General features: G+C 29.7%; 3 protein-coding genes across 5 annotated transcripts in view; all 3 read right to left on the bottom strand.

The window, feature by feature from the left end:
- Positions 1-706: 706 nt before the first annotated feature.
- Positions 707-23,536, bottom strand: LOC113372580 (probable RNA-binding protein EIF1AD). Of its 2 annotated transcripts, none has more exons than XM_026612931.1 (3): positions 23,422-23,536; positions 3,301-3,431; positions 707-1,058 (listed from the first exon to the last, which is right to left on the bottom strand). In XM_026612931.1, the coding sequence occupies exons 2-3, from the start codon at positions 3,421-3,423 to the stop codon at positions 729-731; spliced, it is 453 nt and encodes a 150-aa protein (XP_026468716.1). In that variant the 5' UTR covers positions 3,424-3,431; positions 23,422-23,536; the 3' UTR covers positions 707-728. The 2 variants fall into 2 exon arrangements, with proteins under 2 accessions (XP_026468716.1, XP_026468725.1); XM_026612940.1 differs by lacking the exon at positions 23,422-23,536 and adding an exon at positions 23,300-23,365.
- LOC113385325 (DNA polymerase subunit gamma-1, mitochondrial-like) lies at positions 4,146-23,288 on the bottom strand. Its single transcript, XM_026623170.1, is given in 18 exon segments — positions 4,146-4,443; positions 18,574-18,874; positions 18,987-19,295; positions 19,475-19,633; positions 19,702-19,879; positions 19,957-20,100; positions 20,189-20,413; positions 20,479-20,675; positions 20,765-20,909; positions 20,911-21,014; positions 21,127-21,372; positions 21,451-21,664; positions 21,740-21,891; positions 21,958-22,228; positions 22,306-22,401; positions 22,466-22,661; positions 22,803-23,041; positions 23,268-23,288. Coding segments are annotated over 18 exon segments (3,495 nt in total).
- A 1,637-nt stretch (positions 23,537-25,173) lies between the features above and the next one.
- Positions 25,174-27,228, bottom strand: part of LOC113375531 (CD109 antigen) — a 28,955-nt gene continuing 26,900 nt past the window's right edge. For both annotated transcript variants that reach the window (XM_026615467.1, XM_026615475.1), the window contains exons 22-25: positions 26,784-26,945; positions 26,360-26,553; positions 25,995-26,275; positions 25,174-25,770 (exon numbers count right to left, since the gene is read on the bottom strand). In XM_026615467.1, coding sequence (XP_026471252.1) covers positions 25,556-25,770; positions 25,995-26,275; positions 26,360-26,553; positions 26,784-26,945 — 852 coding nt within the window. In that variant the 3' untranslated portion in view covers positions 25,174-25,555. The remainder of the gene's footprint in view (positions 25,771-25,994; positions 26,276-26,359; positions 26,554-26,783; positions 26,946-27,228) is intronic.

The raw sequence follows: 27,228 nt of genomic DNA, 5'->3' as shown, positions 1-27,228 counted from the left end.
TTTGAGATACCCAACTGTAAGTCTAAAATACTTGTATTTTGCACCCTAAAAGTTGTCTCAAAACCTACATATGGTAGGGTGTACGCAATATATGTAGGTTTTGAGACAATTTTTAGGGTGCAAAATACAAGTATTTACAGACTTACAGCTGGGTATCTCGAATTTCGAGATTTTTACCTCTTTTAAGCTATAGTCCAGTCATGACTATAAAACATTAAGTAAATTAAATAAAAAATCATATGATGATTCCAAAAAATACAAAAAAAGTAATTCATTTCAAAACGATATCTCGATACGGATATTATAATATTTTATATATAATATAAATACTATATAGTTTTGAAGATCATTTTAAAAATTGACCAAACCAATGTTGAGACCGAAAGCTCTGTCTAAATGCTCGCTAGAAGACAATTTGTAAATAGAGCTTAAAAAACCTTTTGGTTTTTAAAGAAAAAAAATTGCTTAAATTTCTTCGATAAAGTTTAAGCTATTACAGTTGCTGATTGCAATAAAGCGTTATTAAATACGCAATTATTTATGGGATTAATGAATATTAAATTAAACTGAATAATGGAATTAAACCAGTGGTATTATTTTTTAACTTATATTAAAAAAATAGTTATACAAAATAATTTACATATTTATAATCAATTTAAAGAAATACCAGTATTCAGTTTAGCATTTTCAGTTTATCATTCGCCATGACAACTTGATGATTCTTTACCTCATTTTTCTGCTTCTTCTTCAGATTCCGAGCATTCATCATCAGAAGATTCTTCTACATATTGCTGCTTCCGATTCGTGTTAGGAATAATTCCATATTCATCTTCCTTGAATGACGAATCGTTACTTTCTTCTTCAGGCCAGGGCCAAACACCGAGCCTCTTGAATTCTTTCTTGTGATCATTTGTTAAAACTCGCACAATTTCCGCCTTGACACGATTTCCTTCAGCTATAGGTTCAACAATAACGTAGTCTCCTCTTTTAATCCAAACATTTTTTCGAAATTTAGTAGGCATGGACGCTAAATACAGCAAACCTTCAATATTCTCCACCTGCAAAAATTTTGTTAAGTTTGCTGAATATTTTGAGTAAGTATTAAGCAGTATATTTATTTGAATAAAATCAGATTTTATAAACTAATAACGACGGAAAGACTAAAGAATAAAATATTCCACTACCGAACCAAAAATTAGTACATATTTGAAAGACAAGCTTCTTTCTTTATCTTACTAAGTACTTATTGTGAATAAACTTTCTTAGAACATATTTAGAAACTCTCGTGAACTGTATATATTTATTTTTTTCCAAGTACTTTAACACGTTAATCGCCACGATATCAGAAAAAAATTACCGAATTAAAAAAAAAAAATTCAAAAATTTATGGAAAACTACAGGGTCGATAGCGATATGCGATTTGTTTTTGGACCGTCTAAAGGCCATAGTCAAAGCAAAAGGTGGTCATATCGAGCAAAAGTGAATTGTTTTTAAATGTTGTATTATTTTTACACATTTTGTACTTTTAATCGAGTAAAAGTAATTTTCCAAACTGAATTTATGGCTTTTTCAACTGGTTACACTTCGAGTGCCGGGCCCTGTATTACTATTTTTTACGTCATACATATATGACTGACACGGCCCTATATTAAAACTTTCTTTTCTCGATAAGCCGTGTCAGTTTTATATGTCTGACGCATTTGACAAACAAAATTCTTAGTTTTTGCTCCTGATATGCCAAGTTTTCGAAACATTCTGCAAATATAACGTTTGCGTCGGTCATCTGTGATTGGCGTGCCTTTTACTAAATCGCGTATGTTAGACATATATGTCTAACATAGCTCATGTAGAACTTCTTAGTCTGAGACAAATATGACTGACGTGGCGATTAACGTGTTAAATAATTACTCAAAACCAGAACAAAGATACAGCTGAATATATCGCAGAAAGAGGCATTAAAAGAGTGCTGCAGCAACAATAATATTGTATCCGTCACATAAATATAACGTCACTCAATAAGTCCGTAAGATAATACATAGATAATGTAGCTATGTAATCATCCATATGATGTGTAGGAAGCAACAACTTTAAGAAGATATATGTCAAAATTTCATGACAATCCGACGATTAGTTTACAAGTTATAGAGGTTCAAGTGACGCTACTTTTGAGTTTTTCGAAACCATGAATTCAAAGAAATTTCGTGAGTTGATTTATTATTGATATTTGATGGGTAAAAATACCATTGCTGCCAAAGTATCGCTTGATAAGTGTTATCTGGACTGTTCTAAATCGCGGTAGATGGTGAAAAAGTGGTTTGCTGATATTAATCGTGGCCGTACAGACACTGACTATGCTGAACGCTCTGGAAGGCCAACTGAGGTGGTTACACCGGACAATATAAAAAAGTCCACCGAAACGTTTTGGAAAATCGCCTGAGATAGCTAACACCCTACAGATATCAATAGAACTTGAAGGACATATCGTTCACGAATATTTGAATAGGAAAAACCTTTGTGCTAAATGGGTGCCGCGCAAACTCACATTTGACCAAAAGCACAACGAGTTGGTGATTCGTAAAAGTATTTGGAGCTGTTCAACCAAAATAAAACTGAGTTTTTTGCATCAATATGTCACCATGGATATGACCTGGCTTCAACACTACACTCCGGAGTCGAAGAGACAGACTGCCGAGTGAACTGGACACAATGGGGAGAAAAAATGCAAAAGATCATGGCGTCAGTTTTTTTGTGATACGCAAAAAATGATATTTATCTTGAAAAAAGCCAGATCATCAACAATGACTATTGTATAACGTTATTGGAACATTTGAAGATCAGAACCGTAAAAACGGCCCCATTCGAAAAAGAAAACCGTGCTGCTCTATCAGGACAACGCACCAAGTCACAAATCCGTGAAAATAATGGCCAAAAAAACGTGAACTAGGCTCCAAATTGCTTCCCCACTCACTATATTCTCTAGATCTGTTCCCCAGCGACCATATCCTGTTCTCAGATCTTAAAAGGATACCTCTTAAAAAATATGTGCCAAATGATGAGATGATGGCCTAATATTGTGGCTAAGTACAAATCGTACTACAAAAATGGTGTCAAAAAGTGCGAAGTTTGTTATAATTGGTATATCGTATTTGAAGAAAATTATATTGAATAAAAAAATTTACCAAAAAAATGAGTTTTTGTTAGTAATCCTACGGACTTATTGAGTGAAGTGATAAATATACATAAAAACATTTTACATACAATTATCTCCTAACTGAGTTCAAAAAGGTATATGAATCTCACCTCGTGCAAATTATTTCCTTTGCTTCCAACAATTTTAACAATGGATTGATCTTCTTTTGGAGGTTCCCAGTCTATTTCCAAAGCTTCATTTTGGACATGCTTTCGTCTTGTAGCTCGCGACATTTGAAATTCTGTAGTCAAATTAGAGGAAACCAAACATTAAGTCATCCTGCATTGTTATAATAATTCAATATCCACTCTACTAAATACAATTTAAGTTTTATATAGATAAATTTAATATATATATATATATATATATATTATATATATATATATATATATATATATATATATATATATATATGAGGACATATTGCCCCACAGACAATACGAGAATGCTTATCCGTTAACCATTAAAACCGAATTCAACTTCAGTTCGTTCATTAAGTTTTTTATTAAAAATATTAGTTAAGCATGTATTGCTTTTTGTTAAGTTTAAAATTTTTCAAGCTATTATTAGTGCTGTAAGTTTTTGTTTTTGGCCTAGTTTGATAGGCTGAATGATGACACACATCAAGTGTTGAAATGTGTAATGAATAAAAATGTTTTCCTTCTAGCCATTTTTTAATTTATCGAGTTGACTGCAAATTATTTCAAATGTATATATATAGATATATATATATATATATGTATATATATATATATATATTTATATATACCATATATGAAATATCTTTTCATTTCCTTTTCAAACATTGTTTGATTATGTATAGATCTCATTACGTATAGATCAAAAATAATAAATAGTCAAAATTTAAAAAAAAATCATTTATAAGTGCACTTGTAATCCTCCAGCTGATTCAGAAAGACTTTCATAACCAGAATAATAAACAGTCTAAAAGTCTTTATATCTTTTGTTTATTTATTACAATAATTCTTCTATTTTTGTTTAACGCTTTTTTAGTAATTTTATTCTCAATTGCAGTAGATGCATTTTTAGACTTTTTCAATTTCTCTTCTTCAGCCTTTTTAAGTGCAGATATTATATCCAATGATTCGCCAGGAGAAATTCCATAGGCTGCTTGCAATCCCCGAGGATTGGAAGGAGTCACACAATCAGCTGTAGCTTCCTTGCGGAGAACTTTGTCGACTTCGACAGATGAGAAAAAAGCCACTGATTGCGGAAGATCATTGAGTCCCAATCTGAAACATCATTAAATTTTGTGAAATGATCGGTTTGTCATTGTAATTAGCATTTAGGACTTGGGACTTCGTTAGAGAAATGAAGTAATTGCTGATTAATAAATTCTATAATATTCGTTCATACAATGGATTATGTAAAACAAAACCTAAAGAAATATTGTTTTCACAATTTCACTCATCATGTAATAATTGTGTTTGAAAAACTTCATGTAATTAAAATTAATATACATTCATTAACTGGTTGTAATTTGTTTTATTTTTTCGCTGCCGATTTAATCTCATTCTTTGAGCAGCTATAAAATCTTGTGTCTTTCATTTTAATAACTTCAAAGATTTATAGAAGCTATGAATAATATAGAAATTATTTCAATAAACTTACGTTTAGTACACGGAACAAATGTTCTATTAATTTTATTATTTTTATTATAATTATTTATGGGAAACAGGACAAAATTTTCTTCTGATTCAGGAATTTTTTATCGAATCAAGATTTGTACTACGATGCAACCTTAAAATATTTATTTAACTATGCCAATTTCCTTGTTGTTGATATCGGTACGCATACCATAAATAAATAAGCATAAAATGACGCATACAACGTTGATTTCGGTACGCATACGACGACAGATCTCTATTCACATACATGACGACTAATCACAATCGACCTGTATTGAAATGATTTCATCGAGAGTGAATGACGTACAGTTCGGGCGTAACGCAATATCCGTTGCATTCTCACATATTCACTGCTCCAGTCAGATCACACAGAAGTAACTCAACACAGAATATAAAAAAAATCATAATTTGAGGAAGATGCGCTCTACATTTATTAAGACTCCGTATTATCAATCTAAAAAACGTCATGGCAAAGGCAGAATTATATTGATAGCTTGTAAATATGAACTACAAATTGAATACATCGACACTTTTCGTTCAAAGGTTCAAAACGTTTACAACACCTTTATACACATCCGTAATAGGAAAAAAAAAAACAATAATTTTATGTTTGTAAAAAATTGCAGCAAATTATACTAAAACCTAAATACTATATTTGATGCTGAAACAATATCTCAGTATTTTAAATTCCTTCTACAAGTGATTTCAAGATCTTTTCAGTTGGCCTTTTAAGGCACGTCGAATGAACGTATACATAACTCAACTTAATCAATAAAAAATAATTCAACTATTTAGGTAAAACGTTCAACTGTTAATTTCGAAAATACAATTTTCGCTTTCACTAAAAATGAATAGAAGCTATTTCCAATTTATGTCTTTTCAACATACTTATAATATCTGCAATTGTATAAATTAAATTAATTTGTTCATTTCGTGATCTAAAAATGTATTTTATTTATGTGTGGACTAACTCTACAAAACACGAAAAATATACTTTGCTCGGCATATATCTGATTAGAACCGCTTAAACACTTAAACTGAAAACTAGTGGTGTATGGCATCTTGCCTCAAGGCAAATTGCTGGAACTTCCCGTACCGTAATGAAAAATTCGAGAAATTTTAAATATATTATTACAAATAGTGTAACTTTCATTATTTTTGCTATCTTATTGTTCTTTATCTAAGCAAATCAAATGTAAATCATAATTAAATCAATTTGTCTCCAGAACAACAATCGTCATTTTTTTTCGAATTCAATCTAAAAAAAATAGTTGCCTAATTTACACAAAATTGAAAAAGTGCTCCCGCATAGTCACAATCTAAACGCATTTGCAAATAATTCTGTGCGACATTTTCACTTATACTGTGCTTAGCTTGGCGGCATTTTCACATTTTTCAATAGTTTTCACAAAATTCGAATTGGAAAAGTGCTCCTGTGTATAAACAGTCTAAACGCACTTGGGTAAAACATTTGTACCAGAGTGACGCTTAGACTGTGCTTAGCCTGGGTAATTTCTTTAATTTTTAATCCAAAATTACAAAAATATTTTATGGAAAATAAAAAAATATGTAATAATTTTTTATCCTCAAAAGCAATTGTTTTGTCAATACAAGCAGAAATTTCTTTGAATCATTTAAATCGGACGCTTAGTTCTCTAAAAAACTGCCATTTTTTGCACATTTAGCTCTGTATCTTCAAAATGGCGGGACCTGCCTTTGCTAAAAACTATACACCTGTTCTCCCAATCATTACGAACTGAATGTTTTTTGGATCATATAAATCCGATACTCCGTTCTCTCACTCTTTGCTCCGTATCTCCGTAACGACTGGACCTCCCTTTGCCAAAAGCTAATCAGCACATCTCCCTATCAATAGGAATCGAATGGTAAATGAATTATTCAAATCGGTTGATCCGTGCGCTCGAAATCGTCGACAGAAACATTTGTATCCGCACACACACTCATCCATTAGTTTTCTGAGGTATGACAGTAAAATGTTCAGAAACCTTCGAAACGTCGAGAAATGCAAAAATTTTCATTTTAGATTTTCGGCCCATTACTATAACTACCCTACAGGAAGTTAATAGTGAATTGTATATATACTCGTCAGTGACCATTAACTATTTAATTTGCAATTTTTGAAACCAACTAAATAGTCTTTAAATTTTTCTATTAATTAGAATATGTTGATGCTGAATTTGAATCTTTATGACGATTATAATCGTCAACTACTGTTACCTGAATCAAAATGCATCTCTCCACCTTATCTATCGACTTCTGTATATCAAAGCTCTAAACTTGATAAATTTTACGAGTGGTATTAAAATATCATATTTCTCTTGATTTTAGCGTCGGCAGTTATTTTAACAATAAAATAATAATAATTTTTATTATTATTATAACAATTATCGTAATATCGGTGGCAGGATAAGATTTAGTGATAATAACGCCAAATGGAGGAGTCGTTACGTTTAATCGTCTCGGATTATTTTAAATGGAGGAAAAGGATAAAGGAGCTGAAAAGACAGTTTTGACTTATTCTTGAATCAAAGTTTGTTATTGTCACTTAATATTATTTTTCTAGTTTTTCGAGGATAATTTGTTTTTGCAGTTTCTGTACTTATTTTAATACTATTGAGTTATTGTTTTGGTTCATCACCATACCTATTTTTTTCTTGACAAACTCTGAAATGATTCATCAAAATCTGAATAACCGTTTAAGAGTGGTTGAGTGACATACATACGTACAGAAGATTTACGACTGCAAAATTTCGTAAATGTGAAAATGCCGCCAAGCTAAGCACAGTATAAGTGAAAATGTCGCACTGAATTATTTGCAAATGCGTTTAGACTGTGACTATACGGGAGCACTTTTTCAATTTTGTGTAATTTCTTCTTATATTCTATTTTGCTCGTCAGTAGAGTCCCTTTTTCATTCCATTTTAATTTGTGCTTCAGTAAAGTCTCTACAAGATTGAAGTTCCAAGAGTTCCTTTGTTTTTAGTTTGTTTATCAGTAGAGTCCCTTTTGTCCTCTCAAAAAAATTGATTTTGCTCGTCATCAGAGTTTGTTTTACTGATTATTCTAATTTGCTCGTAGGTAGAGTCCCTTTTGGGTTTTGGAAGCTCGCCAAAAGACGATTTTTTAGACGATTTAACATTGTATAGCGAAAATAATATTTTTGTAATTTTGGATTAAATTTAAAAAAAATGCCCAGGCTAAGCAGAGTCTAAGCGCCACTCTGGTACAAATGTTTACCCATGTGCGTTTAGACTGTTTATGTTGCAGCACTTTTCTAATTTTGTGAAAAACTATTGAAAAATATGAAAATGCCGCCAAGCAAAGCACAGTATAAGTGAAAATGTCGTACATAATTATTTGTAAATGCGTTTAGACTGTAACTATACGGGAGCACTTTCTCAATTTTGTGTAAAGTTGGGCTATTAGACTATTTTTTTGAAATTGAATTCAAAATAAAATGACGATTGTTAATGTTCTGGGGATAAATTGATTTATAAATATGAATTACATTTGACTTGCTCAGATATAACAAGATAGCAAAAATAATGAAAGTTACACTATTTGTAATAATATGTTTTAAAACGTTAAAAATTTCTCGAATATTTCATTACGGTACGGGAAGTTCCAGCAATTTGCTTTAAGGCACGATGCCATACACCACTAGTTATTCACTTCATCAAGAATTAACAGCTGGTTCAAGTTTTTTTATAATTTCTGTTTCTTTATCCCGGTTTCCCCTATTAACTTCAGAGGGTGTACATTAAGAATAATGTTAGAAAATTTGTCATGAAATTATCTTATGAAGTGGTGGACTTAATTTATTCGTTGAAGAAAGTAAATTGATATTTTGCAAAAGGGTTAACCGAGGGTTTAATTGACCCTAATGGGTAATATAATTAACAGAGACTTAGAAAAAAATCATAAAGAAGAAATATTCTAAAAAAATATTACGGTGGAATTTTCTTTTCCAAAATATTTTCTTGACTCAGCTTAAGAGGGTATTCAAGTGTAGAAATTCAAAAAAATCATTTTTTTTTTATTTCATATTTTCAAAGTTTAACTATCTAAGAATATGGGTACGAGAAGGTTTTTGAAAATTTGAATTATTTTCAGAGATATAGGCATTTTACTGACTCGGTCTCCATACTGGTTTGGCTTCACGCAAAACTTTAAATGCGATTTTCTCAGAACAGACTTTTTCAGTACTGTTGACACGATTTCTCGAGTTTTAATCGACCGATTCACTTGAAATATTCAGAGAGTCTTGTTTATAGACCTATCTATAGCCCGAACTAGGATTATCCCGAAATTCTAAATTTTACTATTTTTAAAAAATTCGAGAAACTCAAAAAAACAGTAAAAAACACTTTTTTTCAAACAGTCGCCAATTTGTAAAAAAACATTTTTTCTCACCGCTAGTTCGAGCGATTGCGACATCATTGTAGATTAATAATCTTTTTATTTTTTGCATTTTCGATGGCTAGGAGGGCTGAAATCAAGTCAAGATTGAGGTGCCAATTTTTTGAGACCACCCACTTCATCAGCTGCCAGTTTCTTCAATTTTCAACTTTTTTTTTAAATTTTGTATTGTATTTTACTAATATTAATAAACAAGTGGTAAAAAACTCTCTTTTACGACACTTTAAAAACGACCTAAAATTCCTCGCTCTACACTAGAATACCGACCCTCTTAATAAATATGAACTATCTTTTATCACAACAATCGCATTTTGTTCTAACGTATTGAATTTTATTCTTGGAATCGCAAATAAACATGTTTACGAATCCAAATCATTACGAAATGTCAAGTCTTCATTTTGCATCTATTCAAATATCAAAGTCTTCTCGGAAACACATTGGCGTCCCTTCCAATTTAGCACGAACAGTATTTCTGGTCTCCCGAGAACCAAGAAGCTTCTTCCAATGCTTTTGTTTACCTATTCAGTCTCGGAGTTATTTGTTTGTTTATTTATTTATTTATATCTCCGAGTCGATTGATACTTCTAGCTGCATTTTATTTTTGCTACAACTTCACCCGTCCTCCACCGGAGTCTCTCTGAGGAAAAAATCATGGAAATATATTTCCTACTAGCTGACCCGGCAAACGTTGTTTTGCTAAGTAAGGTATATTCTAAACAATTTCTAGAGAATCAAAAAAATTAATGCTTTAAGTGTATAAGGATGTGTTGTTTGAATGCTATATGCAATGAGGTATTATAAAAACAATAAACCCCATTAGTTTGTCGATATTTTGTCAATACAATCAAACTGTAAGTTTTATTCACTTTCTATAGAAAACATGGTATAATCGAATCCAAGTCTTTTTTGGTCTTTCGACTTGTCGATTAAGTTTTTCAGATTCCTTTTGGTTTCTGGAATTTGTGTATAATTGTAAATAATACTACTGAGCTTATACAAAATTTTCAAATTTGTGCGAGAAAAGACAGAAAATGAATTATGTATTTTTTTCTTTAGCCCGCTTTTTTGAAAAGTTTCAAGTAACATTCAATAAATTAAAGTAAATTTAATAAAAAGTATAAAAGAGCAGGACGAATCACAAAGGTGTAATTTGACTTTGAGCAAATATTAATTATATTATAATAATCAATCCAATTATATCAGAACAAATAACACATTTCAAACGAACAATTATCTGACTACGTTCAGTAAAACTGCCTTCTACTTTATCATTGCAGAAATGTACTTTTTGCCGTCTTTCAAAAATTTGTTATCTAGACCTTTTCAGCCTATAGGCAAAGTAACTTGTCTTATTTTAATTTTAAAGGTACTTGACAAAATAATTACATTATTAACTAATGCTAAAAAACTACCAACGGAAGAAAATACTTTTATTATGGATTTTCAAACTTTATCGTTTATTTCCCGATAGCAAAGTCGAGAATCAAGGTTATAGCTGGTTATACATTTTTTTCTTCTACTTTCAAATATTGTTTGTAAACAATGCTTTAACTTTACTGGTTTTTGACACATCGCTGGTGGACCTTTTTAACCCCGGACCTTCATACATTACTAACTATTCTTTGATAAATTCTGGTAAATTATAACTGGTAAAATGTTATTCGACAAAATGTGCCTTTAATCGATACCACATTTAGGTTCTGAATTTAAATAACATAAACTAGCTGTAAGTGGAATTCTGTCTTAAGGCAATTAAGGCATCGTGCCTTAAGGCAAATTGCTGGAACTTCCCGTGCCAAAAATTATTATTTTTTTAAAAACGATTAACATTTTTGAAAAAATTTTACTTCGAAAAAATAAGATTTTTTAGAAATTTTAAATTGGACAAAAAATTACTTTTTTTGAAAAAAAAAATTTTTTTTAAAAAAAAATTTTTAAACAATTTTTTTTGTAAAAATTTTTTTTTGGAAAAAATGTTATCTTCATTTTGACATATTTTGGAAGATCTGAACTTTTTTTCAAAGCAATCGTACTGCCTTAACTGCATAGAGACAAAATATAAAGCGCGTAAGCGCCGCGTCGCTGTCTAACGGAAAAACATTGGTACGGAACCCATAGGAATGTAAACAAAACTTGTACTTATTGTTAAAATCTCAATAAAATATCTGATAATTTGATATGCATATGTGTAATGTCTAATGATTATTGTTGACCGCCAAATGTTATTTTTTTTAGTTTTTTTTACTAGATCTCCGAAACCGCTAGACCTATCTTCATGAAAATTTGATCAAATCTTCATCCTGTTAATACAAGTAAAATGTTTTTTGAATTATTCCAATCGGACGCTCCGTTCTCTTAAAAACTGAGTTACCGTTTTTGGCCCTTTTTGCCCCATATCTTCGGAATGGCTAGACCTGCCTTTGACAAAAACTAATCAGCACGTCTCCTTATCAATACGAATCGAATGTTTTTTGAATTATTCAAATTGCTTCATCCGTGTTCCCGAAATCGTCGACGAAAATTTGTATCCGAACACACACACATGGACGCACACACACACACACACACATACATCAATTTTCTCCAAGGTATGCCAACATATTCAGAAACCTCTGAAACGTGAAGATATATAAAAATTTTCATTTTCGATTTTTTTGCGATTACTTACCCTATGGAAAGTTAATTATAAATAAATCAATTTATCATCTCCAGAACATTAACAATCGTCATTTCATTTCGAATCAAATTCCAAAAAAAAATAGTTGCCAAATTTACACAAAATTGAAAAAGTGCTCCCGCATAGTCACAGTCTAAACGCATTTGCAAATAATTCTTTGCGACATTTTCACTTATACTGTGCTCAGCTTGGCGGCATTTTCACATTTTTCAATAATTTTCACAAAATTGAAAAAGTGCTCCAGTACACAAACAGTCTAAACGCACTTGCGTAAACATTTCTACCAGAGTGGCGCTTAGACTGTGCTTAGCTTGGGTGATTTTTTGAATTTTTAGTCCAAAATTACAAAAAAAAATTTTTGAAAAAAAATTAGAAACAAAAAATTTTTTTTTCCAAAATCAATTGTTTTTGTTGAAAAAAGCAGAAAGTTCTTTGAATCATTTAAATCGGACGCTTAGTTCTCTCAAAAACAGCCATTTTTTTTAAATTTAGCTCGGTATCTCCGAAACCTCTGGGCCTACCTTTGCCAAAAACTAATCAGCACATCTCCCTATCAATAGGAATCGAATGTTTTTTAAACCATTCAAATCGGTTGATCCGTTCTCTCAAAAACTCGCTTTCTATTATTTGCACTCTTTGCTCCATATCTCCGTAACGGCTGGACCTGCCTTTGCCAAAAACTAATCAGCACATCTCCCTATCGATAGGAATCGAATGTTTTTTAAACCATTCAAATCGGTTGATCCGTGCGCCCGAAAACGTGGACGAAAAAAAGCGGACATACAAAACACACACACACACACACACACACACACACATCCATTTTTTCTGAAGTATGCCAAAATGTTCAGAAACCTTCAAAACGTCGAGAAATGTAAAAATTTTTGATTTCGATTTTTGGACGATTACTATAACTTACCCTACGGGAAGTTAATTAGTATAACAAATTAGTATAACAATCTGTGAAAATATTATTGCAAGACGATATAAAAAAGTAGATATCAATAAGTTTTAGTACATATATTTATAAATGATTAATTATGTAGCTAATCAAATTATCTGTTTAAGTTCAAATAACAAAAACATATTATTAAATTTTCTATTATTCGATATTAATGTAACGAATTAGAAATGATAATCCTTAAACCACAATATTACAAAAAATTTAGAGAAATGCTAGTGAAAATAATAAACTTTCATTATTATTTATAAATTCTTATATAGATTAATTTAAATAATAAAAGAGATTTTAACATAATTAAAAACAAACACAAACAGAATTAGAGCTCATTTTATTAAAATATTATAAGTTACCTATAATTTTATCTAAGATAAAAATAATTGATTTTTATTTTTAAACTTTTGCAAAGTACAAATCACATTAGATTTTTTTTATAAAATTATCACAAGATGTAATTACAGCTTATCACATTTGATGCCTACATATTAATTTATTAGGTAATCACAATGTATTATTCATAAAACTAATTTTTTATAATAAATTGTATAATCTTCTATCACATTGACAAATTTGCATTATTCAAAGATTACACCTGAATACATATTTCATCACTCGAATGCACATCATTTCCAAAATACATAGTTAACTCAGATAGACAAACAAGTTAATAAGTGTTTCTTTAATTCCTTATTTGTTCTAAAGTTTACTTGACACTGTTGACATTTATTTAATAAATGATGATTCTTATTATGACTTTTCAAATGAGTAATTCGTCTGAATGCTATTCCACAAATATCACACACATAAGGCTTTTCCTCATCATGAATTTTAGTATGTTGCTGACACATAGATCGAGTTCGGAATGAAACACCACAAAATCCACATTCAAAGGGTCGGTCCCCAGTATGCTTACGTTCATGATCAGATTTATCAGTTTTATTATAAAATGTTCGAGGACAAAATGAACATTTGTGAGCGGCTTGTTTGAAATGTACTCGATTACAATGAGCCCTCAAACTATTCTTTGATATAAAAACTTTTCCACATTGTGGGCAAGCACATTTTTGATTGTGAGAAGATATATGTTTTTCCAAATCTGCCAAACTATCCATTCCTTTACCACATATTTCACAAGTTGGTTTCAAGTTGTGCTTCGAATCTTCATGTACTGTTAAACCCATTTTAGTAGAAAATGTGTCTGTACAGTTATTGCACCTATATTTGCACTCGCTTAAATTACAAACTTTTTTATGATTATCAAAAGTGTGAGTATTAAAAAACATTCTGCCACATTTCTCACAATTTATACGTTTAATTGTTGAATGCTTCAATTTGCAATGGCGTTGCAGTTGCGACCATAGCAGGAAGGATTTATCACAAATATTACATAAGAAATGTTTAACAACACCAAAATCATCTACTCTGTCATCTTTATGAATGCCATGAATAGTTTTATGTGTCATGCACCGGCTGAACGTTAAAAATTTTTTATTGCAAATTTTGCAAGAAAATGCATAGAGCTCAGTGTGAATTTGGCGATGTATATTAAGAGCATTAGGCGTGCTAAAGTAATGTTCACAAAATTCACAACAATATATTATACTCAGTAAAATCTGTTTCAGAGGTCCAACACAATTTCCAGTATGGTTTAAATCCATAGAATTCTCATCTCGAAAAACTTCATGACAAATACTACAAGTAAGAACTTCTTGCGGAGTCAATTTTTCAGACCGATGCATTTTTAAATGACATTTTAAACGAGATTTTCTTGAAAACTCTTGACCACATTCATGGCAGTTAAATGGTTTTGTTGTTGAATGACTAGTGGCATGTTCTTCTAGCGTTTGCTTATTGAGAAATCTTTTGTCACATATATCACATTGAAACTGACGATAATCATTGTGCAAACTCATATGATTGATTAGCCTACGCCATATATTGAATTGTTTATCACATAAATGACAATTCCATTTAGACCTCTTCTTATGCAAAAATAAATAATGGTCATACAATCTACTTTCATCGAGAAATACTTTGCTACAAATCGTGCAAATCAAAGAGTTTGTTTCTGATTTATGGCACTTTAAATGAAACTTCAACCTCTTTTCTGTTGGAAATACTTTTTTGCATAAATGACAAATAGTATTTTGATCAGGTCTAACTGCTATGCATATATGTTTCCTATAGGAAATCCGAGCTTTGAATGACTTGTTACAAATTTTGCATTTATAATGTTTATTATTTTGAAAATGTACTGACACATGCAACTTTAGTTTATCGTGAGTTTCAAACTCTAAACCACACACGAGACAAATATTTTTACTGTGTTTACGGCACTGATCTTTTGCATGCTGCAGAGTACCAGTAATGGACCTCAATACTTTTTGACAAAAGATACAAGATTGCTTGTCCTTTAAATTGATATATTCTTTACACTTAATATCATCATCAGTAAGTAATAATATATTATTATTATCAGAAGCAATATTATCTTTAGTTGTAAAAAATGTATTCGAGGAGTCAGATTCTGTTACATCTGTATAAAGTTGATTTTGTGCAGTAAATGTATTAGGAATAAAATTATTGTTTAGAAGTGATAAATGTGAAGATATTGTTGCATTACTACCCTTTGCATAATGGTCTAAAAATTCATTATTATTAATACTTAAATCTTCTTTTTTCATTTTTTCAGCAGCTCGAGATATATGTTCATTGTCATCTGACTCTGAGATAGTTATGGTGTCTTGAAAAATGCAAGCAACACAAAGAGATTTTTCTAAACTTAATTTTATGTGGGGATTATTTTGTAAAAACTGCTCATCCTGAATAATAGATTCACTTTGATCATTATTCCTAATCAAGTTTTGACAAATACAGCAAACGGAATATTTCTTTCTGAAAGTTTCATTGTAATTTTTGTCTAAACTAAAAATATAATTTGTTTTTTCCTCCGCTATTTTCGAAATCTACACAATCCATGTTATAAAGTAAGATATGTTTACAATCCAATCCAACGCAACTGTTTAACCTCAAAAATTTAGAAAACAATAAAAAATTCTTCTCTACTTTTGCCGTTTTGCTACATTAGCTGAATGAATTGAAAATATTTGAGAACTATAACATTAATCACTGATGTTATTGTGAAACAGAAGTCAAATACACATTATTTTAAATTTCAACCTTGTACATGGCAGTAAGCACTAATCTTATGTAATTTATATTTTTTTATGAAGCATTCACACACTTAAAACATAATCATATTTAATTATCATAAAATAAAGAACAACGACAATTCACGCTTTTCGAATATTCAAAATAAATTTACTGCTCTTTTAGTGTGTTGTCATCAGTTGTCATATTAAATATAAACAAAGTTGTTTGAATAGAGTCATTAGATAGAGATGAGAACGAACAAAGAAATGACTAGCTGTAAGTGGAATTCTGTCTTAAGGCAATTAAAGCGTTAAGGCATTGTGCCTTAAGGCAAATTGCTGGAACTTCCCGTACTAAAAATTTATTAACGATTAACATTTTTAAAAAATTTTATTTCGAAAAAATAAGTATTTTAAGAAACTATAAATTGGACAAAAAATTACTTTTTTTGAAAAGCAATTTTTCAAAGCAATCGTACTGCTTTAACTGCATAGAGACAAAATATAAAGCGCATAAGCGCCGCGTCGCTGTCTAACGGATAAACATTGGTACGGAACCCATAGGAATGTAAACAAAATTATACTTATTGTTAAAATCTCTATAAAATATCTGATAATTTGATGTGCATATGTCTAATGATCATTTTTGACTGCCAAATGGCATTTTTTTTTACTTTTTTCGTTAGATCTCCGAAACCGCTAGACCTACCTTCATGAAAATTTGACCAATTCTTCATCTGATCAATACAAGTAAAATGTTTTTTGAATTATTAAAATCGGACGCTCCGTTCTCTTAAAAACTGAGGTACCGTTTTTGGCACTTTTTGCCGCATACTTCGGAACGGCTAGACCTGCCTCCGCCAAAAACTAATCAGCACGTCTCCTTATCAATACGAATCGAATGTTTTTTGAATTATTCAAATCGCTTCATCCGTGTTCCCGAAATCGTCGACGAAAATTTGTATCCGCACACACATACATACACGCACACACACACACATACATCCATTTTTTCTAAGGTATGCCAAAATATTCAGTAACCTCTGAAACGTAAAGATATATAAAAATTTTCATTTTCGATTTTTTTGCGATTACTATAACTTACCCTACGGGAAGTTAAAAACCTTATCTATTATGGCATAAAGCGAGGGAACAGGAAGCGAATTATTCAAAACGAGTCGTTTCAAAACTAGTGGTGCAAGGCATCGTGCCTTAAGGCAAATTGCCCAGACAATATTAGAATACGATGTCTTCATATTGGCAATTGGCAAATTGCGCAATTTAAAATTTTTGAAAGCATGAATTTTTTTTTTTTAAACTTTGAAACAATTAGGTATTGTTTGACAAAACAATCGAGTATTTCGGAATGTTTCAAAAAAAATCGACTCTTTTGAAAAATTTTAAATATTTTGAAGTAAAACTTCTTTAGACGCGACTTTGGTGCAAATCTGTGATAATGCAACGGAAATAGCGTTACGCCCGAACTGTACGTCGTTCGCTTTCGATGAAATCATTTTTGTGAATCATTTCTTTCGATTGTGATTACTCGTCGTGTCGCTTGAATAGAGTTCCGTCGATGTATGCGTACCGGCATCATCGTGTATGCATACCGATATCGACAAGAAAATCAACATAGATAAATAAACATTTTAAGGTTACATGGTAGTACAAATCTTGATTTAATAAAAAATGCCTGAATCAGAAGAATATTGTACCCTGTTCCCCGTAAATAATTATAATGAAAATAATAAAACAAATGAAACATTTGTGCCGTGTACTAAACGTAGGTTTATTGAAATAATTTCTATATTATTCGTAGTTTCTTTAAATTGTTGAAGTTATTAAAATGAAAATCATTTTTTAGGCAAGACAGATATTACAGCTGTTCAAAGAATGAGATTATATCGCTTAATAATGAGAGTTTTGTTTTGCAAAACTGTGGAAAAAAAATTTAAGTATTTTTGCACAGACTGGAAGCTATGTAATCGCTGCAAATCCCGAGGCAAAGTGTTTTTAGATATAAAATACCATGTTCAATATCCACTGATGATGACATCAAAATGAATGTCGAAACGTTTGGAATTAAAGATTATTTTATAAATCTTTGCCTTTTCTTTGTTTGATATATTGCCCTCAAGAACTCACTCATCTATTTCAATATCAAAATTAACTACTAAATCATATATATATATATATATATATATATATATATATATACATAATATATGTGTGTGTGTGTGTGTAATAATAATTAGCAGCCCATTCGTCAAATTAAAAAAGAGTTAAAAGAAAAACATTGTTCATTTACAATGAACTAAATGTGAAAAAATTAGGTAATATAATATAATTTTATTATATTTATCTGATGATCATCTGTTTATTCTATTAAAATTTCAAATTGCTCATTACCTATTTTAGACATTTGTTATAAAAACATTTTATTTCAAGTTTATGACACACACACATATATAATTTATCATGCAAATGTTAAATAGAAAACATACCTTTGTATGCAAAACGCTCTTGTAAGGAGGTTTGTAATATGCATGGCAAGTGCTGCTTCATATTTACTTTCATCTTTTACAAGATAGCGAACCTCATCATGAAATGAAAGACAGAATCTTAAACTTTTTCCCATGAGATGTCTCATTGAAACCAACATCAGATGTAAGAAGTCAACTGCTCCACTTTGAACAACCCAATTTATCCGTGTGGGCAAAAATCTATCATTGTCAATGGCTTCATTTGGTTCCAAGGCTCTACTTAACCTTCCTCCCAAAAAGGGAGTAACAGGATTAGCCGATCCTAAGTAAAAATCATAGATAAAGAAAAGGAAAAGATAAAAATATTAATTTTTGACTTACTATTTAAGTTTTTTAGGCGTCATCATAAACTTAAAATGAAAATCTACATTTACCTGCAATTTCCTCAAGTCTGTTAAACATAGCAGATTCAGTACCACCTTCCCATTTCGGCTTTCCAAACATTTCTGTGACACTTTTTCCATATACTGCAGACATTTTTAAAGCTTCATATCCAGTGTAGCCATTTTTGTGGCTCAATTGCATATCCAAATTATTTTCAATTGCAATATTATCTTTTAAATAGTATACTCTTTTCCCTTTGGTTAATGAGAACATTCTTTTAGCTTTATTTCGAGCCTCTGCTGTGGTCATTGTGGGATTGAACTGCTTCAGCAATTGTTCAGCAAAATTTTGCCCAGCACCTTAAAATAAATATCTTAGATTATAAATTTCAAAATACGTATATTTTTTATATTATATTAATTATAAGTATGAATTTTATAATTTTAAATATATACAAAACAAAAGTAAAAAATTTCCATGTATTTTATGAATGAAAGGTAGTACAAATACAATTAATTGATATAATTGATAATAATACCATATATTCTGGCATAATTTATAACTTTGGCATGGTCTCTTGAAATACCAATAGCTTTTGCTGTAACACTATGCATGTCTGTGCCTTCAGATTTACTCCCACTTAATGTCATCCAACCAAATGGAGTAGCACCATGTATTCCAGCTGCATGGCTATCACCTAAAAAATATTTTTCTTAAAAATGCTTTGCAAAATACAATCATAACATTCCATTGTTATAATCAAACCTATTACAGATGCAATCCACAGTTCTTGAGAATCAACATCAGCCCCAACAATACTATAACCTGGTGGAGCCTGAACCATTGCCCTTAATTCGGAACCTAAACGATCCTTTTGGGCATTACTAGCTGTTAGCCAAGTTGCTTCCATTGCTCTTCGAGTGAGGGTTCCACATACTACAATCTGATTATTTTCAATTGAGATGATGCCAATATATTATTGCTAAACTCAAAAAATCAATTGTGAGTCTTTGTATTTACCTGGGGTATTATGGCGCCAAATTCCATTTTTGAAATAGGAACAATTTCCTGAAGCTCATTTTTCTTTAACCAAACTACCATCTGTTGTTTTATTCTATCATGATTATTTTTCCAGTATGAAAGTTTTCTAGCTATATGTATCACCTAAATAAATAATATAGAATATATTTTATTTATTATTTAAGGAAACACACACATTTATACATATACATAATTGCATTATTAAACTTACTGTCTCTGCACATTGATCATCACCAGCTAACACATTTTCAGAAAATTTGTTTAAAAAATCACGAGAAAGTGGATTACCAACTTTCTTAGATACCCCATCTTTATGTGGAAGCCTAATAAACCAAGCACATTCTTCTAAATCAACATTACACCATACACCAGTTCCTTGGTATGGTGGTATTTTCTTCCTAGGCTTGTTCCAATATTCTTTTTTTGAAATATTTTCCTGTTTGAAATAGTCAACATCAACAATTAAACATAGAAAATAATGTTATTTTCATTACTTCATACCTGAACGCTTTTCCAAAGCGTATCCATCACTAATTCACTTTGAGATTCAGTAGCAGAAACATTTGGTGTAGCAACTGGGCATTTTTGAACCAATTCATCTAATGGCAATTGTCCAGTGATTTCATCATCTTCTCGTTTTGATTTATATGGTACAATAAAACCCCAACCTTGGCCTCGAATATAATGTAAGGGATAACCTAAATTGAGCGAAGAAAATTGATATCAATCTTGAATCTCTTAATCAATTTTTACTGCCACTGCATTAAATCATCTGTATGAATTTTACCTTCCCAGCTTAATCTCAACAATTTTGGTGTAATTTGCATTGACGTTGAAATATTTTGAGGACCAGGATGCCAGTTAGAATCTTCTGATGGTTTTTCACATAGTTTACAATACCATGCTGGGTAACCAGGCAATAAAGGTCTTTTGAACCGGCAATAAACTTTTCATATCAAACAAATTGGAAAACTTTTTTTCCAATTTTTGAAAATTTTCCTCTAACTCATCTATTGTTTCATCATGATTTATTTCATCTATAGTAAGGATTCTAATATATAAAAAGAAAGGTTTTAAATAAATATTTTAATAAACTTTAGTAAAACATAGGCTACCTATTCTCGTTCTGTTGATCCTTTTCATTATTACATTCAAAATTTTGTAATTTTCTTAATTTAATTTTCACAGGTCTTTTTAAATTAATAGATTTTGTAGACCAATCCTGATCCCACATCCATAAATCCTTTTTATACATCTCATCGTGCATCAACTTACAAGCTTCATTGGCCCTCCGTGATAAAAGAAATTTTGCTTCCAAACCAAGATCTTCAAAGGTACTATCACAATCCGATATATATCGAAGCCAATTGGAATTTATAGGTAAATAAGCAGACCCTAATAAGAAACATCAATTTCTTATAAAATAATAATTTCATTATCTCATTGTCCTTAATATAATTAAAATATTTTTACCAATTTCAAGCATTCCAGCAAATGTAGCTGGATGAGGAAACCGTTCCTTGAACAAAGGAAAAATGTTTTCAATCACATTGTAAGTAGCTTTTACATCATTTGCACAATATGACATAAGGTTCTGAAAATCTTCTCGGACATCATTTAATGTTCCTTCAACAAATACATTTCGAGGCAGTTTATCTAAAGTCTTTTTACAGTATAACTTATAAACCTGTTGAAAAAAATTAAATATTATGACAAAGAATTGCAAAGTTTGAATAAATATATTTTAATACAATTAACTTACTTCACTCAAGCTATTTAAAGAAGCTTGTGATATCCAAAACTGATCTTCAAAAGAAGGCTCTTTATCTGATTTACTTGAAAGCATTGCTCTCTGATAACTTGTTATTCCACTTATGCAGACATGCAGAGACATGGTATCAACAAAACGAAGGGCTAATGTGCATACACAAAATATCAATAATTATTCAAATAATACAGACAAAAAAATAAAAATTTTACCAGTGTGCTGAAGCCAATATTGTTCTTTAATTCTAGCTCTATCATAAGAAACATTGTGTCCTATAATAATTCGAGGACATAAGTGTTTTTGTTCAAAATCCGAAGGCAATTGGCAATGACTACTTTCTAATGGAATTAATAAATCTGTTGTTAAATGTTGATAAATCATAGAATATTCTGAGTCGATTAAGGATGGACTACACCAACTATACCAAGCATCACTGCTTGCAGCACAAGCTATTGTAGGAAGTTTTCCTTCAGACATGCATACCTGTAGATTAATATGAGACAGTGATTCCAAATCAGATTTTCTAATTTAAATTTAAAGATCTCATCATCAGATATTACCTCAACATCAAAAACTAAAGCATCATCTGTTGGATAATCCACTTGTTGGGCACCCGATTTAGTATACTTTGTCCAACCACTTGTGAATACCCATTCCTGGATAATTATATAAATATCATACTCAAAAACGAAATAAAAACATATCAAGAGTGATACATACTGTAGGCATGTCTGGTAACTGATTATTAATCAAATTTTCTAATATATTTCTATATGGTCCACTCTGTTCCTCAGCAATATTTGCAAAATGTTCTTCCACATTTTTACCCACCAAGGGTGGCAATTTTAATTCGATATTTGGCTGGCATTCAATTTTTGATTCTAGCATACCATGTTTACTTAAATCTCGATGTAATCTTTGGATGATTTGATCCCACAAAATTTATTAACAATAAAATATCAACCTTCTTATATAAATTATTATTATGATTTCATAAATTAAACGTATATGAATGAATTATGTAAAATTGTATACATTATAAAGAGTGTGTACTTACTTTTCCAAATCTTTTTCACTAATTTCACATTTTGATGATTCACTAAATAACTGATTGTACAGAGTTTGAGAAATCATTTGAATGTTGACTTCATTAAAACGAGCACTTTTATCAGGTTGAGATTTAAAAACGTGAGTAGATTTAACTTTAGATTTGGGGGGTTTTACTTTCTTTTTTGAAGAAATGTGTATTTCTTCACCAGTTGACAATATTTTCTTTGATGACGAAAATGGTAAAATCTCATCAAAGGCATTTAAAGAAAATTGTCGAATGTTTATAGATTTATACAGCTTAAATTTATTTTTAGTGATACTCATGATTATCAATTAGGTTATGTTTTGAGAAACGTAATTGTTTACATTCGCTGGACATTTATAAAAAGTAATTTGTATGTATATATTAATTTGTAAACATTTTGTCTTCATTATTACTTCAATAAATAATAAACGCTATTATAGAATCCGCAAATTCACCATTCAAGCACATCAATTATTAACCATTCTTATTTTCTAGAAAAACATATAGGTTATGGTTGAAAATCTAAATGGTTTAATTAAAATTTTATGCAATATTAAAATTGAATACAATAAGGAAATTACAAAAAAAGCATAACTCTTACCTTGTAAACTAATGAATAAGTGAAGATGTACCAAATGGCAATGTTTAAAAATGTGATATTTAAGTAAAATGTCAACACAAAACCACGTGCAATTTCAGAATTTGACAGAGTAAACGTAAGTAGAATAAAAATTATTCTCTAACTTAAAATTGAATAAAATTATAATTAAATTCTTTAAATTTAGTTTTATATCATAATGGGACTTTATGCATTACCTAGAAGGATTATATCAATAAAAGATGTTTTGAAATCTGCAGAATTTTGTACTCAAGCTAAACCTAAAAATCCTATATATGTTTATAATAAAGATAATAAGATATTATTTGGCAAATTACAAAAAAGGAAAAAACAGGACCTTGTCAATAATGAACCATATCAACAAGAAAATGTAAAAACCGCTCAAACAAAAAATGATACTAAAAATGCTGAAGCTAACTGGAATAGGAAAAATTCCCTCTGGAAAAATTGGCAAAAGATTTCTGTAAAATAATTCATTTTTTTATTAATTAATTATAAAAGATAAAATTGTTAGAAGTTGTCTATAACAAAAACAAATTAATATTTATTATATTCTGATAAATAAACATAATTCAATTTATAATTTTTTTTTATTCATCTATTAAAATATAAAATTATGTACAATAAAAAATATACAAGCATTTGGAACTTGGATGTTTATATTTAAAATATTTTTTAATATATTTCATTAATATAGACTATGAAAATTGTATTAAATAAAATTGATGTTTTATATTTATGTATAAGACATGACATTAATTAATTAATCATAACAAAATCAGATTCATCTCGAGATAATCAAGATTATTTCTATTTACACATGTAAATGAACAATTTATTATAAATTTATTAATTGATGTCATGTCAATAATTTTGAAATAAATATTGTGTCAAATGCATCATCTATTTATATATATCAATGCTATAATGTCGGCATCAGACCACAATTTTTGTAATAATGTATAATTTTATATTTATCTTTGAAAAAATACAGTACCGATAATATTTTTTTGTTCAAAAATACTTTTTTATTATTTTGGAGACTTAAACCTAAAGGCACACCTATTGTACACATTTTTCAGTTTTAACTAGTACATTTTGCACTTCAAATGATTATTCTAAGCTTAAAGATATATAAAATATAATGTACAATGCACACTGATTCATTTAAATTTTGATGTGAATTTGTGAAACAATTGTTAATTTTTTAAATCATAATACTGTATCAAAATAAAATTCAAATTGCACATTTTTGAATGTTATCAACAAAATTACACTAAATAATCTAAGGAGCATTTCACAGGAGAATGCACTATTTTTTATATTTTTTATTAATAAATTTACATATCTTATAATATATATATTACGAGACCAGATTTTATGGACGGCTACGTTCAGTATAAAATAATATCTTATTTTAGAGTACTTAATTTTATTCACTATTAAAGTAATATATATATATATATATATATATATATATATATATATATATATATATATATAAATTCAAATATGGACACTGTTTAATAATAAAGTAAATGAAATTAATTATTAAATAAATATAATAGCGAAATGTGAAAAACACAATTTCAATAACTTAGATAATAGAAATATTCATTTAAATAAAATGAGTAATAGTCTTAAAGTATAAAAATTTCAACTAACAAATGTTAAATGTATTTTTTTCTTGTTACTAAAATATTTTTTTACTTAGTGTTATTAGAAGTTTACTATAAAAATATCTAGTTTTCAAATAACATGAACACAAATAAGATTTCACACTAGTTTAACTGAAGAAATTCAGCTATCTCTTTGTGATATGTGTCCCATTCAAAGATCATACACATGACTTTTCGTTTACACAAAGCAAATGTGCCTTATGATCAATTACAAGCATGACCCTTAATAAAATATCATTAAAATACTAAAAAAAATAAGTCACAAAATAGTAAGTTAAAATTAATGCAGCATGAGTTAAATGTAAATACACAATTTAACACATGAAGTTTATAGGTAAGACTTTTCAGATAAAATAACTTGATTCTTTCATTGTGTTCTTAAACAAAATAAAAAAAATAATAATAATTTTATAACAAATGCTTACTTAAAAGAATATTTATGATACTCTCCATCCAAAATATAAATCTATAGAACTCCAACTTCTGTGCGAGACTGTGAGTGCAATTATTAGTACAACAAACAATGAAGGCAGTGGATTTGCTACGGCGGCATTATAAATAGAGCAGTAAGGGCACTGCGAGCTACCACAAACTTCACAAATATTCAGAAGATATGTAGGTAATGCATCAAAAATGGTTTCATTAAATCTCTCTGAAATAGAAAAATTAGAAATTTTATAGATAGTATTTCAATTAATCTTGAAACAATATATACACACACTTTTAGTGAAATTGAAAAAATTAACTGGAAATCTATTTCATTCTATTTTCTAATCTGTTAGAATCTATTGTTTAATATAATCTAATATTTATGACTCTTTAGAGACTATTATTTGAATAAAAATAAATTATACTAGATTTTATTGATTTTCGTACCTGGAGCATAGTATTCATAAACTCTGATGGGTAAATATCTAGACATATTAGCAACTGGATGCCACCTCTCAATTGTAAAGTTTATGCAAGTTTCATGTTCATCCAGAAAATCAAAATAGAATAGAACTTTCCGGGGTTGGAATCTAGCCCTCTGCAAATTTCTTACCCTTTGACTCAGAATATATGAATCTAGTTTTTGCTGTTGTATTATATAACCAGTTGGAATTGCAACATCCAATACTGCCATGCCGGAACGTATGGATTCATTTTGGTTTATCCAACTGTATAGAAATAATTATTTGATATTAATTTTCTATAAAAATTATTAAGATTGCAATAAAAATTACTTCAAATTATTTTCAAACCTTTGACAACTGACGTAAGTTATGTGAGACTGATTTCTTCCATGGAAAGTGGCATGCGTCCGCAATGAAAAAGCTCGTATAGGAGGCTGCGTTTGGAACTTATAAATATCCACATTGTATTGAACAGTCATTTGCAAGATTGCATAACCTGCCCCTTTAGCTTGAACCTTTACAGTACCCCAAGCATTTGGTATCTTAAAAATAAATGAATACAATTACATATTTAATAGTGAACTGATATTACAGGCATAAAAGTTTTTAAAATGAATTCTTAAATTAATATATATACTTTTGAACTTTAGCATCCAAGTATTATTTATTATCGAAAAATATGCATATACCTCATTATGGACATGTAATTAAGTTATTTTGTTAAAAATGTAATGCAATGTTATATCAGTTAAAATAAACAATAGCTATTTACTTCAAGTGTTTGCAACTGAGCCAAATTTTTATCAGTTACATAAAACATATTGGTCATTCCTGGCAGTGAAGATGCTTCCACAGTTATTGTAAGAGAAGAAACATCTCGTAGTCTGGATTTTGTAGTGTATTCACAAAGCGCCTTCATAGCCATTCCAGTATCCTTAAAAAAAATATTAAACGATATCTTGTTATTAGATACTAATGACTATATAAAACTAAGTTAATGAACAGCTATCTTCATATTATTAATATGGAAGCAAATGATTTTTCCTTTAACTGTTGATAACAAAGAAATATACAACCAATTATTAAGTAAAACTAACCAACAAACTGAATTTAAAGTACTTTTAGATTACAAATGAAGGCAAATTTATTCAAAAAGCAAACTGCTACTTTATCTTGTTTTCATTCCAAGTGAATTCCATTCCATGTCAAATAAATTA

This window comes from Ctenocephalides felis, unplaced genomic scaffold (assembly GCF_003426905.1).
Source record: "Ctenocephalides felis isolate EL2017-DRISC unplaced genomic scaffold, ASM342690v1 CF-g0.4_SCAFFOLD_00845, whole genome shotgun sequence".
In the NCBI taxonomy this organism is placed as follows: Eukaryota; Metazoa; Arthropoda; class Insecta; order Siphonaptera; family Pulicidae; genus Ctenocephalides; species Ctenocephalides felis.
Note: the sequence above shows the minus strand (reverse complement) of the source record. Positions and strands in the feature narration are given on the sequence as shown.

Coding starts and splice junctions, on each gene's coding strand:
- LOC113372580 (XM_026612931.1), bottom strand. CDS start 3,423: ATGTCGCGAGCTACAAGACGAAAGCATGTCCAAAATGAAGCTTTGGAA. Junction 1,059..3,300: donor AAGGAAATAATTTGCACGAG/GTGAGATTCATA, acceptor AAATTTTTGCAG/GTGGAGAATATTGAAGGTTT.